Genomic DNA, 19,997 nt, shown 5'->3' on the forward strand with positions numbered 1-19,997 from the left:
ATCAATGTGGTCAACTATGTATTTATTACAGTGTACATGTTCAATCCAAACAAGATTCAATACAGCTAAACTAAAATACCTGTAACCACTAGGAGAAACACAACCCTCAACTTGCTAATGCAGCATTCCCTCTATTCCTTCCTTGGCCCATACATTGTTACCAATCCCTAAGATTCCTTATTTAGTCAAAATGATAGAGTAGATAGTATTGCATCCAATAAATTGCAGATGTACTTTGTCAGAACATGCACAGCCTTATTGTGCTGAGGTAACCCAGGAGTAAATACAGTAAACAGTGGTTTGTATTAAATGGTGGTTTATATTACACTATCTACAATATACACTAGAAACAAGATAAATACACATGGTGAAACAGCAAACTCCAATATACAGCAATTACAGCAGTCAAACTACTAGAAAGACTTCAGCAAGGCCTTCCCTTTTATATTCAAGCTCTTAAAGGGATACAGACTCCTTCTGAGTCATTCCTAACATTGCATCTTTCATCTCACATTATACAAGCTGGTTAGCATCAAAATCATTACCTTGACATACTTAAATGAAACAGCTTTGCAGGATCATTTCATTCTAGCCATATTTAGTTTCATCACCAAAACTGCCCTGGTTTCCCTGAGAAATGATCTGTACTAGAAGTGGGTATTCTTGTTGATTTCTCAGGGCTGTTGCTATCATATCCTTTGGATGGAAATTGGGAACACAGTAAGATGGTCCTTTCTACAGAGCAGCACTAGGAACATCTGCTTTGTCCACCTGATATTTAGTTGTGGAATGCTATAAGTTTCTCTTGGACTTTCTGCAGCATGCAAACTTTCAGAAATTAGAGCAATGAATAATCAGGATACAAAAGATATCCAGTTTTCCTTTTCCATAATATCTCTAGTTGTTGAAACAGTGAAGGCATTTGACCCATGCCTGGAAGCAGGACAATAAAGAAACTGAAATTGACCAGACAGAGGTGCTATCACTGGACACTTTAAGTGTCCAAGGTATTGGAAGACAGCTCATTCTGGAGCACTATTATTCAGATTGGATCCTGTAGCATTATCCTGGAACACGTATATTCGCCTTCTTTCGCCTTCTTTCAATGAAGAGAGTGCATAGTTTGGAGTTAACACTGGGTCATCTTGATCACCAGCTTATTCACTCTTCTACCTAAGCATAACCAAAGGGATAGAGACACCTCTATCTATGCAAGAGCCTGGCCAATTTTTTTCTTTCCTTGTTGGATTAGCTCAGAAGTATCAATCTAAATGATGTTCTAGACAGGTTTGCACTTCAGTAAAGCATATGTATTCGAGTTCCTGAATGCAGAAATTTACTACCAACATTATTTGCTATTTACCAGACCTTTGAACATGTTTAATATAAGCTTCATTCCACTAAAAAGAAATTGGTTCTTCTTGAATTGGTAATCTGAAGATCCTCCGACTTGAATGCTCCCCAGAATATAGCTCCAAATAGATGAAAAGCATCTGATTTCTGGAGGGAGAGTAGTTCTTTGAAACTAGGTGTCCCTATGCCTATGAGAGGCCATATCCATTCTATGCATGTTTTGGTGAATGCAAATTCAGAACGTTGAAACTCCAGTGTGTACAGCTTTCCTAGCAGTAGAGGTCTACATTTTAATTTTTTCAAATAGCCTTCCAGGGCCATAGAAAATGTAGCCAGGTCCAGAGGCTTAAGTGTTGTATTGTCAAGCCTCTAGTCTAGCTGCTGCTTGTAACAACAAAACAAGCTAGATTTTTGCAATATTATTGACCAAACATATTGAAAGGGATAAGGGGGATAAAAAACCTTGGCAACTGGATAAATTACCTTTAGCACCAAGTTTATCTTTACATTGGGTGTGGATTTCTTGATCCATTTACTAACCACCTGCTGATTAATGAGAAGGTAGTTCTCCATTTCCTGACAAAGTAAAAATATGCAGAGGCTATTTTTGTTTGGTGAAAATTTCAGTGTTTTCAGTCAACAAATACTGGTAGCTCATCTCAGGGTGATGTGAGGAATTACAATATGAGAATCCACATATGACCTGTGGATCCCAGTTTACCCACACCTATTCTGTATACAAACATTCAAACATGTATACTGTTAACATTCAAACACTTCTCTTCTCTCGCTATTTTTTGTGTATTCAAGCTCAAAATCTGCATTGGAGATCTAGACTAACTCATATGTATGTAACAGCTAACATAACACATATGAAATATTCTTTTATACAACTACAGAATTCTGCACTTCCAAAAGTAGATTTTATTTCTGACAGAATTCACATATTTACAGCTTTTAATAAAATTCACTGGATTAAAGCCCAAGAACTCAGAATTTAGAGTTTTTTTCCGCATACCTAGTCCTACTTTACACATGAAAAACAAGCTGGATGACTTTGGGCCAGTCCTTCTCAGTCCAGCTCACTTCACGGAGTTATTGTTGCAGAGAAAATAAGAGGAGGGAGGAGTATTAGGTATATTCACAACCTTATTTATAAGAATAATAAAGGTGACATATAAATAAATACATTTTTTTAAAAAAACACAAAAGAAGCACAAATATTAGCACTTAGGCTAGATCCCTTGACAATGTGCTTCCTTATTATCAAAACATGTTACAAATAATAGCTAGGTTAATTGCATTGATTCTTTTTGGCAGCTTTCTAAATTTTTGTGAGTCCATGCCCTTAATGGAAGACTGGCTCAATTTTTTTTGTGGTCAGTGGCTACATGTTTTGATTTTTAAAAGTTCACAGTACACCTAGCAGTGCTGCAATGTACCGGGCAGTCTGCATACATTTTGAGGCTTTAGGGGATCCTGTCATGGGGACAAAACAACACGGGTTGTGTTCCTTTGCCGGCATTCCACACTGCTCCTGAGACAAAGAAGCCATAACCCCCAAAAAAGCCTCAAAACGGAAAACAATCCTGTAGGATTGATTATTTGCTGTAGTGATTGGATAGCAAACTATGCTGTTAATGCAGAAAACTCACGTTGAAATGATTACATTTCCAAAAAGCAATTTATATATTGCAACAAACGCATGACAGAATTAGTCGTATTTTTATTATGAAAATCGCTTCATTTATAATTACAGGTTCCACCAAAATGTATTTTTAATAAAAGAAGTTAACACACAAGCATGATTCTGATGTCCAGAAGTTATTTGTATTGAATATTATTAAATGAATTTAACCAGGGGAGTATTTCTGATATAGTAAAGAACAGCACCTGTTTTATCCAGAATGAGAGCTACCCATACAAGTCAAAGAAAAAGTGACAAGAACAATGACATAGAGTTGCTGGTAACAAGGTTTCCTTCTGTCAAATGGCATTGCAGAAATAGCAGTTCAAAATCGCATAATGATAATACTTCAATCCTAAGAGGACATCTTTAGTAAGATTGCAGTTTTATCATTCTGTAATGTGAAGTCCACCATTGTCAAGTAAACCATTCCAACTGTAGCTTATAAACTTCATTCATCAAGGCTTAGAAGAAATAAGAATTCTGTAAACATTTTTAATATTAAATTCAGTGCTGACTTTTACAATGACCAATGTTCCTTGATGTTAAATACTAAGCTCCCCTTAACACCTCCCCCCCCAAAAAAGTAAAGAAATATCAGCTCCCACATATTTAACACTTTGGAATGAGTAAATCCAACAGATCTTGATTTCGAGCAAGCACTTGTACTTCTATTTATAACTTTACAGAGAGGATTTTTTTCACAAACTATTTTTTTTAGTAAGAAGGTTGTTTGTGTCAAAAAATTTTCCCAGTGACACACAAACCTAGGCAGCTTCATTTAAAAATAATACAGTAGTTCCATAGTGCATTTCAATTCTTCAAAATCACAACATTTTCAACTTCTTCTGTGTCAAAAGCAGCACATTCCTGGATGACCTTTCTCTTTCTTGACATCCATGCAATTCTAACATTTTTTTCACAATGTAATTGCTTTCCGAATCTTATCTCTTTCTCTTTGATCTGACATCTTTGCTTTTTTTCTGACCGTAAAGCTTTAGAAATTACATCCACAGAATGACGGCTATTTTCATTTGAAGTATTTCAGGGAGGATGAATAAAACTTAATTCAGGCGAGTCTTCCACATAAGGCAAATGTGTTAGGTAAGCCTTTCATGCTGAATCTGGTAATAACATGCCTAGAAATAAAGTTTTGAAAAATAATAAGCAAGTATATCTGATTAAATATACTTTAATTTGCCAACAGTAAGAGGATTATAAAATTATAAAACAATGAAAAATAAAATGCTAAATATGACTAATAGAAAAGAAAACAAAAAGATTTCCCCAAAACATGTTTAGGCATCTATCCCAGTAAATACAAGTAAACAAAGCCAAACCCAAAACTATTCAGGAGGAAAGGAATAACTTAACCTACTATTAAAAGGAGTTCATAGTAGCAGTCACGCATGCCATAAAGGAAGGACCCAGAGGGATCCAACAATTAAAAATGGGGAGCTCTACTTTTTATTTACCCTCTAAAGACTATGCAAAGTATTCGGAAAAGGTCCTGTAGCAGAATACATTTCTTCTTTTAAATAAAAAAGCTCCCTAAATGCAGATATCCAAGCCTTATGCTGTCCAGGAGTTAAAAATTAGTATCATGTGGGCCAACATAGTTGATAAAACACTAACATTATATAATTGTCCTATTAATAACTTAACTTCCAATCAATATATTCTATTTTGTATTAACTGACATTTCCAAGCAGTCTTCAAAGATAACCTCACATCCAATACACTGCAGTAATCTAACCATCACCAAAGCAGCATGTGTATATGTGTATACATGTATGTGTGTGTTTATCTGCAGAACTATTCCTACACAGTGGGTTTTGGGTGAAATAGCAACCAAACTGATAAAAATATATCACTGAGGCCACTGTTGACTCAAGGAACAAGAGTCCAGGAGCACCATTCAATTAAGAGTCTGATTTTTAAAAATCTAGCCCTTTCCAAAAGAGATGGAACATCATAACCTGGATAGAAGACCTTCCCATGAACAGCAGATGCCTAATCTGCACTAAATTCTTTCTTGGCCTTTATCTAATGCTCGAGTACTTATTCAGGATATGTACTTCCTTCAAATGAGTTAAATGAAAAAGAGAAGGGAAGATGAGTGATAGCAGCTCAAGGAATTCCATCGCCATGAAACCACATCAAAGGTGAGGACTGAGCTGCTATCACTCATCCCTTCCCTTCCCTTCCCCCCCCCACAAAAAAATATAAATAAAGCCAGACTGAAGTAGATTTAGAGAATAAACTTTATCCAGATGCATTTAAGGGTTTGTCAGGAAATACTTTCAGATCCATCTTTATGGAAGTAAATATTACTAGCTAGTAACATTTCTTCATCAAGGTATTGTCCAGGTTATATTCAGTTAGGATTAGCATAATTACTGCTGCTTCAAAGAGGCCTCTCTTTAAAAAAAACAAAATAATAATAATTTTAACCAGCTATTCTTTCCTTGTCAGTAGCAATGAGGCAAGACAGGCAAAGAATAATTGAACATGTAAAAAACATTATTTTCTCTATATTAGATCCAGGTCAAATGAATTTAGTACCAACTAAACCAAGTCTATGATTCGTGTAATATCAAAGAAAGTGACATAGAGGACATTACAAAATGACTTTGAGTAATTAACACAGTTAAGACATGCCTTCAGAGTTGTGAACATAATGCCTTGCTCCCCATGTTGGAGATAGGGATCCATGAGGTCCTCAATCAAGTGCACTTCAGACCCCAAATTTCTTATCCTGCCACAAAAAAGAAAAATAGTTATACTAAACAGCATTTATCAATAAGCAAATGCATTACTAGGAGTGTGACAAAAAAATGAGCAGAAAAGGGATGTTTTGAATTTAAAATGTGTTATACTGATTTTGTGGGGAATTTTCCAACACTGTTTTGCCTATTCCAGAATGTTGTTTTGAACTTCCAGTTAAGTTTGGAACAGTTAAAAATGGGATGCATGGAATGTGAAATGGGCCATTTTAACCCAAAATGTTTCAAATTCAAAATATTTGCACACCATTGCAGATTTCATTCATTTCTTTTTATGAAAATATATTATTGAACATCTCTTGTGGCATCAACCACAAAGCAAATTTTCAGGAATAACGATGAATACCTAAACATCAGTATTAAAATCACATAAAGTTATTTATTGTAATTGTATTTCTTCCTAATCAATTTTATAATTGCATTTTGTTTTAGCCTAAGAACCTTTCACTGAAACTCACTTTCTACTGGAAGATTATCACAGGTGTTCAACAATAACTATGTTTTATTCTAAATGTGGGAAAAGCATCACATTTCTTCTCAAAAGAAAAGATACAGCTTTAAGTTTCATTGTATAGTTTCAGTGCCAGAGAGCCTTATGACCTTTTAGAAAATACAATTACTGTATTTAAATAAGATTTTTATTTTCAAGCTAGCCCATTCAGAAGAGGATTAATTAAAATATGTTATGCTAGGATTCCAACAGCATCAGAGTTAATGAATAAAACACAATTGGGTCCCATGGCTTGTATCAGTTAGAACGTGATGGAATAATTGTAGCTACAATTAAAGGATTTAGTGCAGAATTTTACCTACCGGGCTCGTAGCACCACATAGAGAAAAACAGGAAACAAATCATCCATGGACCAAAGGAAATCTTCATGAAGAGACTCAAGAACGCTCTGTGAGATCTCCTCAAATGTCTGCTGGATCACCTTCAACTTGTCAGTAGGTGTAAACGTTGTGCTAGTAGGAAGATATTTATCTTGAGCGTTAAGAGCAAAAATGAGAATTTTCTTTCATTCTCTCAATATTAAATTGAACCTTTCCTCTGATTATTTCAGACACATGAGGGACTACAATATCACTGAAATTCAAGAACAGATCCAAAGTTCTAGACATATTGAGAGGAGGAAGGCCTTCAGAAAGGAAAGTTTCATTTGTATTGGGTGAGTTTCCTTCTTGAAAGAAGTTTTAGGACTTAAACATTCTTATTTTGGAATAAATAGCAAAAGAATGGTTAGAACACTGGGTTCTGGAAAGTTATAAAAGGACTAAGGAGCCAGATGGATTTGCAGTAAGATTTCAGTTACAAAAATCCATCTAAGGGTTTTAAAATTTTTATAAAAAGACCATATATCTTTTTGATTTTCAAACTAAAAGGTCAGAAACCTTTTTGTGGGAAAATGTTGATTAGAATAAGAAACATGTTAACAGGAAACTTTGAAAGTTGGACACTACAGGGAAGCAGAAACAACTATAGTAATAATTAAAGGCAAAGAGACCTACTAATATAGAATACTCTAACTTTGAAAGAATTCAAGGATATTTAGGATGAAATTAGATTTAAGATGGTCTGCTATCATAAAAATATTCTAACTGGAAAAATTCAGGATATTTGGGAACAATGTACCCAGAAATTACTTTTCAGACTGCCTGTTATCATAAAAAGGGACTTAAAAGAGGTGATAGAAGAGGACAACGCAGATATTGAGGCTGCTGTGAATGTGGAATTAAAAATGGCACATTACAAGAACAATATGGAAAAAAGATGTAACATTGGATTTTCAAATGAAATGGCTGTTATCTTAATAATTAAAAGGGACATACAAACAACAAATCAAAATTGGATAACTTTTTTTATTTGAGATTTATAAAAGAAACATGTTAAATTTATGAAGCAGTTTCTGAGAAGAAATAAAGAAAAAATGAAAAGAAATAACTTTTGGGACATTAAAGAGATTAAAAATCAAGATTCTTAAAAGCAAGAGGAAGGAATATAAAGTTGGCTTATTTATCAAGGTTAAAATATGTATGTTGCTGTTTCTGGTAATTCTTAATGGACTTCTGCTGGTTAGGATTGAAGAAAAAGATGTTAATACTTGTTTATAGATGAGGGATAAGATGTAGAATGAAGGTTTTTTTTGTTGTAATATCAGAAAGGAAGACAATTTTTTAAAAATTATTGGTATGTCTTGATGAAGGGATAAGTTTTTTTTATAGATCTTTATTATTTTTTTCTTTTTCTCTGCATCTTTTTTTACTTTTTATATTTTTCTTAGTTTGTATTAGTTTTTTATCTTTGTAATTCTAAACTTTAATAAAAAATATTTTTAAAAATAATGATATTTGTTCTATGGATAGACTGTCAAAAATTTGTTTTGGAAAAAATGGCAGAAGAGGAATACATTTATCTGACAAGACAGAGTTGACACTAAAAATAGATTTATAAATGACAGACTACAAGAATGACATGGAAAGAAGATGACTCATTGGACATACAAAAGTAATTGGTTAATGCTTTAAAAATCAAAAAGGAATGACAAATAATAAAACAAGAGAATGGCCAGGATAATTCTTTTATACTGGATTGATAAAAGAGGTTTGTTAAAGCTTGGATGAATCTTGTGAGAGGGCAAAAAAGAGATGAAAAGAAATAAAGTTCTATGACATTATTCGAATGGATTAAAGATTAATATTGTTATAAGTAAAAGGAAGGCATATAAAGTTGATTTATTTAATCAAGATTAAAATAGATATGTTATTTCTGGCACCCTTAATGGACTTTTGCTGAGACCAGAATTGAAATAACGATGTTTTATGGATTTGTTTATAAATACGAGATGGGACAAGAGGTGAAAAGTTACTAAAATTGTTTATTCATCTTGTGATGAAGGCTAGAAGTTACTTTTTTATTATCTATCTATCTATCTATCTATCTATCTATCTATCTATCTATCTATCTATCTATCTATCTATCTATCTATCTATCTATCTATCTATCTATCTATCTATATCATCTATCTATCTAAAAAAATTAAAAAAAAGGTAATGTGCCAAACTCTGTTTAGCCTATATTTTCTTTTTTCTATATTAAACAATTAACACACAGGTCCTCAAATTCTTATTTAGAATTGATAACAGATATCAAAACAAAAATGTGTAAGTGATGAAACAGTGTGAGATAAATTTATTAAAATTGTGAAGGAGACAGCTTGCGTATATAACGGCAAAGTTGTTAATCACAAGACAAGTCGACCTATTTCCCACTGAAAGGTGGGAAGGTAATTATGCTAATTTTGAAATTACCTGATCTGTTGTAGGCATTCCACTGCAGAAGCAAAACAGGCATCTTTTGTATTTGTTAATACCTAGGCATAAGAATAAAAATTATTAGCTGAGCCCCTGCTGATTGGACCTCCATTGCATTTAAACTGCCCAGAGGTTGCTGGGAAGAGCTACAATCGTGAGTTAAGAAGGAGGAGGGTGGAGGAGGAAAGTAAAACTCCTATAAATAAAACATACCTTTTTATTTTCAGCAGGGACAGATGTTGTTGTTGGCCAAAATTTCCTGTAAGTAGCACCATAACATAAATATGTCACAGAAGATAGATTCTTAAATATAGAATGATTCATTTAGAAAATCAGTCCAAACCACTAGTGTGAAAGATGCAGGTCTGGAAAGAGGCATCTGCATTATTTACAGATACAAATTATCTCTTGACCAAAGATCTCCCAGATCAATAAAGCCCTAATTATCACTGAGATCCAATTTCTGGGTACATAAATGTTCTTCTCAATGCAAAGAGTATCCAATGAAAAAGAAAAAAAATACATAGTGAGTTTACCTATAACATTATAAGTACTTCTAGATCAGACGACATTATATTATCTAGATATTCTTGACAAGGGAAGTTCATGAGGTGGTCTTTCCAGTTGGCTCTTACTCCAAAATATATGGACCACATTAACTTAAAATAACTGCCACCTCTCATCTCCTTTAAAAATGAAGTTTCTTTTAGTGCTCAAAGTAAGCCTATTTGAATGCCAAGTAATTCAAATAATTAATATGACATATAGGAACTTCTTAAGATCGTGATAGTTATTTGTTTCCTACTGGAAATCCTTTAAGGATTGAAGGTGCTTAGTCAAGTAAAACTTTATCTATTTGGAAGGGACAAAAAGGGAATTAAATCTTTTTTCTCTTGCTTAAAGCAATAATTAAAACATAGATCTCACAAGAAAAACTAGCTTTCAACATTTTTTCAACATGTGGAGGCATGCTTACGTTTGCACTCCCAAAAAGCTCAATAGTGCTTTGTCTGGTTGTTTGTTCAAACGCAGAACACATTCCCAGTAAACATCTTCCTCTCGTTCATTGTCCAGGGCATACAGCATAAACAGAGGAGGGTAGAGTCGTGGAAGTAGCACAGGAAGTAATAAGCTAGAGCTTGTAACCACACAACTGAAACACATAAAGAGCAGGGGGGGGGGGAGAAACACCATTTGGGGTATTATTTTGAGGAATTGGTGGCCTATGAACATTAGAATTGATTTGATTCGGACCAACTAATCTTTTCTTAATCAAGAAAACATGTTGAAGAAACAAAAGGGAATGGAAGATCTGAATTTCACTTTTTCCTACTTACTTCAACTCTCTTTCAACAACGATCAATTATTCCTTAAGTTCTTTTTCTGAGTTATTCCTGAAAAGTTTGAATATTTGCAGCACAGGAATGCTTTAACATTTTAACTATATGGAATGAGGCAAAAGTAAAAAGGATGAAGTTTTCTATGCATAGAGGGCATGATGCCTGCTATTAACCAGTTGCACAGCAAAAGGGTTCATCTGGCAGAAATGAAGAAGATTATACTTCTGTGGTTAATACTCTTGCCTTAAAGTAGTCTAAGAAAGAATAACAAGAGGCAAATAAATCTCAGTCTGTTTATTAGTTATGTAAGCTGGCATGTGGTTGAAAAGGGTAAAATACTGGAAAATCTACTGAATCAGAATGTAAGGACCCACTTCAATCCCACATCTTAAGAAAGCAGAATTCTTGGAAACAATTTCTTCCAACAGGAACTTTTATTAAGAGTAGTTGATAGCAGGCATAATATACAGAATCTTAGGGATTCCCTTACAGATCGATACTTTAAAGGGTCCCTAAGCAAACCCCACCCCACAGTTCATCCGGACGGTTCAGACTGGCCAATCCCCAAGTGGTTAGTCCATCATGGGAAAGGAAAGATAACATCAGTCCTTTTGAGACCGGAGAAATAAGCCAGGTTCCGGATGTTTGTACTTCTTTCCCTGCCCCCCTTCTTAACTGCCTGGTTAGGGAGAAGAAAGTTCAGAGAGAGGTATAGTGCAGGGGACAATTTGTTACATTGTAATGGCCAGCAGACCCAGTGGCAATAAACAAAAGGTTACATTGTAGCGAATAGAGGAAGTGAAAGTCATAACCCCGCAGGCATATCCCCCTTCCCCCTTGGGAGTATGGCAGAATCCAGGGGAAGGTGAGATTTGGTTTTAGATCAGAGGAGATAGATAGAAATAAAATATAAATGGATTCTGACACAGAACTTCTCCATTTGAAATATGGAGAAGTTATATGAAATAATCCATTCAAACTTAAACGTTAAATAGATGAAATTCACAGGATTAAATCTATAATAATGTTTTAGCATTATGCATTTGTATTTTCTTGTGATAAAATTACCCTGGCTCTGGAGAGTCAGCTTCGGAGTCCTGTTTTCCAGTACAGAAAGACCGAGTTCCTTTCATCTCAGTCACCAGCGAGGGTATTACACTGCCCTCTTCAGGAAGATCAGGGAACAGGAATCTTAAAAGCAATATAAAGGCATTAGCGTCAAAATGTGTAACTAATAGAAAAATATCCATAAACTTTGAAACAAAATTTTCTTCATCTATTCTTTCTGTAAAATGAATCAACAATTCGAAAGTTGCCTAGTAGCAGCTTCTTACCTGATCAACTGGAAGATGCGTTTCAAATAGGATTTAATCTCCTTCACTGCCTCCTTCAATAGTCGTCGGTTGGCTCCCACTCCCACATACGTCATGCGGTATACAGCTACCAGGGTTTCAACAAGTTTTCCCAAAGGGTGCAGAGGAGTATCACATGCCTAAAAAAGATGGAGATGAAAAAAACCAGAAAGCTATATAAAACAACAGAACTATTTAAGCATTTAAGATGCTTTATTTTAAACAATGTAAGAATAAATAAATTAAAAGTGAAAAAGTATGACCTGTGTATCTCACACAAATAGCTCCTACATTTAGGATTAGTATTTGTGCATTATTATCTGAGATTTATATGATACTTGCAAATAGAGTTAGGGAAGAAACAGTTTTCTTAGAAAATTATTTAACCCAAATTTACATTTTTAGTAAGCATATAATTTTCAAGTTACTATTTTGTATGTATCCTGTCTTACAGATGGGTCTTAATACCCTTTTTCTGTGATCACTAGAATTCTTCTGGCTAGAATTGCTGACAAATAGTGGCCTTAACTTTGATGTTGATGACAATATACAACTCAAACTCTAAAATCTCAAGAAAATACTAATCCCATCCACTTTATATTGTCATCCACCCAACTGCCATCCCATCCCCCATAGGTTCTCCATCCCTATGCAACCGAGCTTCTTTTCCAAGGAAGCCCAAATAATCATGGGAACGTTTTCTATATTTTTGCTAATTAGAAAAGTGTATTATAGATATCATTACAGATAGCAGCCCTTCTTTTACTCTGATTAAGATGTTAGTGAACATCAGCAAGCTGTAAATACCTATTATATAAAAATTGGCTTGCATATACCTTTATGAGGTATTTCTTAATGTTGTCATATTTTTCTAATGAGAAGGCACCGACATGTTGTGGAATGAACTCCAAGCTTTCCAGGGTCTGTGCATGTGATCTGCTCAAGAGTTCTGGACTGCAAGAATAGATGGTTATGATTAGAACCTATACAGAAAAGGGTTGGGAACCAATAAACACAAGAATTTTGCAACTGATAAAATCTAGTAGCTATTAAAAACGGTTTTTCTTTCACAATAGATGCTTTTTCTTTTCTCCACAAATTAACTATAAAACTTTAAAGCTAAAAATGTGTGGGGAAACCTAGAAACACATCAGCATAATCAACTATTAATGTTAAACATTTGGTTCTATAGTCTTGCAATCTCACAGCACAAATGAGATGTGTCACATTCAACCCACATTCACATCCTCAAATGAATCATTATTTTCTAAATTCCATTATTACTGATTTTAAGTGGACAAGTTACATTTCTTTCCTGTATCACTGGCAAGATATTTTTTACCCAAAGCTCTTTAATAGGCAAATAATTATGAGTAGAAAACAACAAATATGTGAAAAAAAGCTCCACAATAGAGTTTCTGACTAATGTATTGACTCTATCAATACCAAATGAATTTAGTACATGGCAGACTAAACAACTTTGTATTAAGTATTAAAAAAGAGATTTAAAAACACTTTTCACGTTACTTATCCATAAATACAAATTGCTTATATTCCAGGATATATACAGATTAACTTCCCCATAACCCAGAGTGTTTTCATCTTTACAAGAAAATAAATGGCAAGTGAACTTTGCATTAGAAGTGTTGTATTGAGCAAAATACATCTGCCCCACCTACTAACCTGTCTTTGTGTTGCCTTCGATTGGTTGTCAGGGCAACAGCAATGTTATCCCAAGCTTTCCACCTATCCCCTTGGCCTGGCTGTTCACAGCCAAGCTGGTGCCAGCAGTCCTCGAACACAGCCCTCCACTTCTCATCCGCCGGAACAGCAAGGCTTCCTAACTTCCGCCTACATATGACAACATTCAACAACAGTAACTGCAGGTTTAACCAAACGAAATGAGCAAGTGTCTGAGAGTCCACCTCTGAAAAGCAGAGGAGAGTTCCTCCCCAAAGCAGACTTCTGGGTACCATGAACAAAATTAACTCTCAATCTACACTAAAACCCTTTAAACAGAAAGAATGAATCAGCATCCCTTCTCCAATCCCTTCTTCCTCAATCCCATAGCACTATGGTCCTAATGGAAGTGTTTAAGCTCTTTCTGTACGCAGCTTGTATTAAGAACCATAACAATTTAATTCACGGTTTCAAAATGAGTAGTCATATTGCAATAAAAACAATTTTTTTTATTATGTAAGTTTTCATGGATCTATTTCAGCAGTTTCTATTATTACTGAAAACCTGCCAACCATAATGTAACTGGGGGTTATGCATTAGCAAGTAATTTTGCACAAATATCAATAAATGTTCCTAAATATTTCAAATAATCACCTGATTCGAGAGTATTACAGATAGCTGCATATATTTTTTATTTAATTGAATTAACATTCCCACAAATTCATATATTTTTTTCTGAATCCTGCGCAAAGAGAAGACAGCAGTCTCGATTCTGCTGATGCTGCAACCAAACTGAGGCTGTGGGAGTAAAACCTTCCTCAGAATCACTGAATAGATAGGCAGCTTTACATCCACAAAGACGTAATGAAGATCCCAGGCTGCTTATGCTAAATTGCAATAACCACCAAGTACGATATCAGATGCTAACCAGTGCAGTTTCTCCAGCATTGGGCCCTATATGATATTACCATGACACAGTTACAGAGTATTTTCTATTGGAATTTAAAGCTTTCAAATGTCTTTAAAGAGACATTTCAATTAAGGGCCTTGCAGGAAACAACCTTGGAAATTTTAAGCACATAGATCATATAGAGCTAATAAAAGTCTTTTTCAGTCCTATTCGTAACCTGTTTTCAAAAGTCATATTAGATACAAAACTTGTCCCAAACTGTCCACCTCATTCTCTGGTCCAATCATCTTAGTTAAGTACACTAGTTTGATTGGGAAAGCACTTGGCATCCGAGCTAATGCTAGTGTTCAATTACAATGAGAAGCTAGCTCCCATCCACTCACAGTGTTTTAGGCCGATCCTTCTCATGATCATATAAAGTGGGTTTGAAGTAGTTTCCTGTAATCTTTATTCCAGATCCCCATTCACCACTGAAAGTGCCTTCAATAGTATCTCCATTTGGCAAAGTCAGTGTTCCCTTAGAAGAAAAGGGGGAAAGAGGAAAAAAATATATAATGAACTTATTTTTAATAAGCTGTTCTGCTTAAGGAAAGCAGACGTTTCAAATTACCTTTCCGTTAAGGGTCCAATTATCTGAAAATTCTCCTTCGTATACGGTGTCATCTTCAGAAAGCAATACACCAGTCCCCTGTGGAGAATATAGTACTGGAATCAGTGCAAGATGTGTTTGGAATGGTTCTCATATTATCTTTGTCCATTATTTAAAATTTACATCTTATTTTTTTTAGATATTTTAGATAAAAGCACTTTTTAAAAAACTTTGTTAAATGGTATGTTAATAAGCTATTTATTATCACTAGAGTCCATTTAATGTAAACAGTTTTCATCACATCTTAATACACTTCACTTAAAATTCTCTGAATGAAAAAAATGACTATTGTATTTACAGACAGTATTTTATAAAGTTACAAAAAACAAATCAATTTATTGAATTAACTTTCTGCAGAGAAAAGAGCCCCTTAACGGTATTGAAAACTCTAGCAAAACAGCTGGGATGGGGAAAGAATAAAATTTCCCCTATTTTTCTTTCCATCTGGTAGATCTTATAAATTCAAATAAACAGATAAAACCTTCAATGCATATATAACTTGGGTCATTTGAAAGCCAAACATTTCACTGCATCATATGGAAACATCTTACTCTAAAGTAGAACTATTCAGGAACAGAACACTGCTGATTAGAAATGTGACTCCAAACTAAAATACTACCTTAAAAAAATAAGTGCAACAATATTATCATATATACATATATTGTCTTTTAAAGGGCAAAACAAGAATGTTTCCCCATTATACAACACTTATTTGTATGAAACTTACCATCATTTTATTGTTGTTAAAGGATCCCTCATAATACAATCCAAACTGTGTGACCACAACACCATTGCCTTGGCAAAAATCATCTTGCCAAATCCCCATGTATTTTTCTCCCCTAAAGATACAGAAAGGCATTACTGTCTCTAAAATCTGAGAAATGAGATCAATTGGGTTAGGTGACATTATAATTTAAGTAACAGTTTATTATAGTTGAGTGTTTGTTTCAACAACTATTAGAATCACATCAGAAATCTGTTATCATCCTTTCAGATTTAAAAACTTGTACTAGGAGTCACAGGCTTTTGTGAATTTTTCACTCTTAAATACAAGACTCGTGATTAGGGGTCTAATGGACACTAAAGGTCATCATGCAGCAGATATTTTATTTCAATCAATTAGAACTAGTATTATATCTTGTTTAGAGGATTATTTAGGTTCTCCGCTTAAGAACAAACATTTCTTAGCAATTCTTTTTCCTGTTACAATATAGTAGTACTATATTACTAATATAGTAGTACTATATTATTAATACAGTAATTCAAATGTTCAGGATCCATTTACCTTGTAATATCATCAAATACTCCATACCCAGCCTTCTTATCCATCACCCATTGGCCGATGAACATGCTAGGTGAAGAAGAAGTCAGTTTCCCACTGCGTAGAAGGCCATGGCCGTGACGCATATTATCCTGGAAGCTTCCTTCATAAACCTCCCCAGTTGCATACCTAGAAGGAAAAAATAAGTCCGCCTTGCGACAAAGAGGCTGAGAATTTTGCTCGAAGGTATTTCACCCTCATAATGCTTTTTTCTCTCTCTCTCTCTAACCAAAAGAGATGAATGATTATTACGTGGGCAATGCCATTTTGATAGGAATGTGGAAACTTAGATGATGAGATTAAGGAAAATATTTCTGGCAATGGATGTTCCTACCATCATGGCACTTAATAAGAAATCTATTTTGTTATGGGTAGTAATTCTGCATCAAAACAGTGTGAAAGGGAAGAGGGAGGAAGGAGGAGTGGTGGTAGTTAGGAGGAGGAAGGTGTGGTAAGTGGAAGAGGGTGGTGCAGGAGGGGGACACCGGACACGTCCTTGAATGTAGTGTTATTTTGTTTTTTGTATGGCTGACATTGTGATAAAGATTTATGTTTTTATGTTTTTTACTGAAAAACTAATAAAAATTTATTTAAAAAAAAACCAAAAAAAAAACCAGTGTGAAAGTCTGGGTACTCCCTGTTCCCCAATCTAAAACAATGTGGGACTGGCAGGTAGACTGTAAAGAGGTGGTTTAAAAGCTGGATCTTCCTATTCTTAGTCCAAAACATAACCACTACGCTGTACGTGCACTCTGTCTTTCTCTATTACCTGTAGATACCGTGTCCACACATTTTGCCTTCCTTCCAAAATCCAATATAATGGTCACTCTTCTTCAGTGTTTTATTTGGTACTTTATATTCGCCATATCTGCCAATATATTAAAAAAATCACACCATTTTACATCTAAACACTAATTTACAAAACTATGCATGCTTCAAGAAAGATTTGGAAGACATACTTCGGTTTTTCTGTAAGCATAGCTTCAATTCAATAAGCAACTGAACTTGAACCTTAAACAAGATTCCATTGTTTTAAGGTGTTCTCCTAAAACCTTTCTGCTTTTGTGAAAGTCTGAAAAGTTGAGCTTCTCTACCAAATAGAGAAGAATTGCTATGCTTACAAGCCCCTGCTTCCAAATAATTTTAAAGCCTGCCCAGCCCTACTAATCCTAATTTGACAGTATTTTTAAAAAAGATTATTCGTGAACAGCAGGTTCCCCCCCCCCCTCGGCTTAGTCTATTATACCTACCCATCTTCCATGCCATTTCTGAACATGCCAGAATACATCTTTCCATCTGCCCATTTCAAGACTCCTCTGAAATATATGGAATGTTATAATTAGATTGGTTCTATATTTAAATCATCACAATACAATGCAGAATTTTTACAGCTTGCAAAAGCAACTGAGCTATGCCAGATTAACTTTTAATGCTCAGAGTGATGACAATGTGGGCTAAGGGTCTTTCAATATATATAACGGTGTCTGTTTCAGCATAAATATAGCTTTTTACATCAACCTTTTTACNTGACCTAGGGAGGATTTTATTTAGGGTGATTTTAAAAATAATTTTAAATAGAGACACAGCTTCTAATATTCGGTTTTTTAATCTGGTTTTACAGGGGTTTGTATTTTTATGCTTTGTATTTGTACTGTTTTTAATACGCTGTGCACCGCCCTGAGTCCTGCGGGAGAAGGGCGGTATATAAATTAAATTAATAATAATATATAAATTAAATTAATAATAATTAATAATAATAATTATACAACACTTATTTGTATGAAACTCACCATCATTTTATTGTTGTTAAAGGATCCCTCATAATACAATCCAAACTGTGTGACCACAACACCATTGCCTTGGCAAAAATCATCTTGCCAAATCCCCATGTATTTTTCTCCCCTAAAGATACAGAAAGGCATTACTGTCTCTAAAATCTGAGAAATGAGATCATCAGAAATCTGTTATCATCCTTTCAGATTTAAAAACTTGTACTAGGAGTCACAGGCTTTTGTGAATTTTTCACTCTTAAATACAAGACTCGTGATTAGGGGTCTAATGGACACTAAAGGTCATCATGCAGCTGATATTTTATTTCAATCAATTAGAACTAGTATTATATCTTGTTTAGAGGATTATTTAGGTTCTCCGCTTAAGAACAAACATTTCTTAGCAATTCTTTTTCCTGTTACAATATAGTAGTACTATATTACTAATATAGTAGTACTATATTATTAATATAGTAATTCAAATGTTCAGGATCCATTTACCTTGTAATATCATCAAATACTCCATACCCAGCCTTCTTATCCATCACCCATTGGCCGATGAACATGCTAGGTGAAGAAGAAGTCAGTTTCCCACTGCGTAGAAGGCCATGGCCGTGACGCATATTATCCTGGAAGCTTCCTTCATAAACCTCCCCAGTTGCATACCTAGAAGGAAAAAATAAGTCCACCTTGCGACAAAGAGGCTGAGAATTTTGCTCGAAGATATTTCACCCTCATAATGCTTTTCTCTCTCTCTCTCTCTCTCTCTAACCAAAAGAGATGAATGATTATTACGTGGGCAATGCCATTTTGATAGGAATGTGGAAACTTAGATGATGAGATTAAGGAAAATATTTCTGGCAATGGATGTTCCCACCATCATGGCACTTATAAGAAATCTGTTTTGTTATGGATATAATTCTGCATCAAAACAGTGTGAAAGTCTGGGTACTCCCTGTTCCCCAATCTAAAACAATGTGGGACTGGCAGGTAGACTATAAACAGGTGGTTTAAAAGCTGGATCTTCCTATTCTTAGTCCAAAACATAACCACTACGCTGTACGTGCACTCTGTCTTTCTCTATTACCTGTAGATACCGTGTCCACACATTTTGCCTTCCTTCCAAAATCCAATATAATGGTCACTCTTCTTCAGTGTTTTATTTGGTACTTTATATTCGCCATATCTGCCAATATATTAAAAAAAAATCACACCATTTTACATCTAAACACTAATTTGCAAAACCATGCATGCTTCAAGAAAGATTTGGAAGACATACTTCGGTTTTTCTGTAAGCATAGCTTCAATTCAATAAGCAATTGAACTTGAGCCTTAAAGAAGATTCCATTGTTTTAAGATGTTCTCCTAAAACCTTTCTGCTTTTGTGAAAGTCTGAAAAGTTGAGCTTCTCTACCAAATAGAGAAGCTATGCTTACAAATCCCTGCTTCCAAATAATTTTAAAGCCTGCCCAGCCCTACTAATCCTAATTTGACAGTATTTTTAAAAAAGATTATTTGTGAACAGCAGGTTTCCCCCCTCCCTCGGCTTAGTCTATTATACCTACCCATCTTCCATGCCATTTCTGAACATGCCAGAATACATCTTTCCATCTGCCCACTTCAAGACTCCTCTGAAATATACGGAATGTTATAATTAGATTGGTTCTATATTTAAATCATCACAATACAATGCAGAATTTTTACAGCTTGCAAAAGCAACTGAGCTATGCCAGATTAACTTTTAATGCTCAGAGTGATGACAATGTGGGCTAAGGGTCTTTCAATATATATAACGGTGTCTGTTTCAGCATAAATATAGCTTTTTACATCAACCTTTTTAC

The 19,997-nt window shown here is 34.7% G+C and overlaps 1 protein-coding gene across 1 annotated transcript in view; it reads right to left on the bottom strand.

Annotated features, from left to right (window-relative positions):
• Positions 1 to 19,787, bottom strand: part of LOC107299145 (alsin) — a gene marked incomplete at both ends in the record, with an annotated part of 36,301 nt that extends 16,514 nt beyond the window's left edge. The window contains 15 exons of the mRNA XM_015828513.1: positions 5,702 to 5,798; positions 6,640 to 6,789; positions 9,133 to 9,194; positions 9,349 to 9,394; positions 10,112 to 10,288; positions 11,544 to 11,666; positions 11,810 to 11,967; positions 12,664 to 12,781; positions 13,511 to 13,678; positions 14,801 to 14,934; positions 15,028 to 15,105; positions 18,178 to 18,289; positions 18,658 to 18,822; positions 19,244 to 19,342; positions 19,722 to 19,787. Coding sequence (XP_015683999.1) covers positions 5,702 to 5,798; positions 6,640 to 6,789; positions 9,133 to 9,194; positions 9,349 to 9,394; positions 10,112 to 10,288; positions 11,544 to 11,666; positions 11,810 to 11,967; positions 12,664 to 12,781; positions 13,511 to 13,678; positions 14,801 to 14,934; positions 15,028 to 15,105; positions 18,178 to 18,289; positions 18,658 to 18,822; positions 19,244 to 19,342; positions 19,722 to 19,787 — 1,753 coding nt within the window. The remainder of the gene's footprint in view (positions 1 to 5,701; positions 5,799 to 6,639; positions 6,790 to 9,132; positions 9,195 to 9,348; positions 9,395 to 10,111; positions 10,289 to 11,543; positions 11,667 to 11,809; positions 11,968 to 12,663; positions 12,782 to 13,510; positions 13,679 to 14,800; positions 14,935 to 15,027; positions 15,106 to 18,177; positions 18,290 to 18,657; positions 18,823 to 19,243; positions 19,343 to 19,721) is intronic.
• Between the last annotated feature and the right edge of the window lie 210 nt (positions 19,788 to 19,997).

Source organism: Protobothrops mucrosquamatus, unplaced genomic scaffold, assembly GCF_001527695.2.
Source record: "Protobothrops mucrosquamatus isolate PMUCROS unplaced genomic scaffold, P.Mucros_1.0 scaffold4596, whole genome shotgun sequence".
In the NCBI taxonomy this organism is placed as follows: domain Eukaryota; kingdom Metazoa; phylum Chordata; class Lepidosauria; order Squamata; family Viperidae; genus Protobothrops; species Protobothrops mucrosquamatus.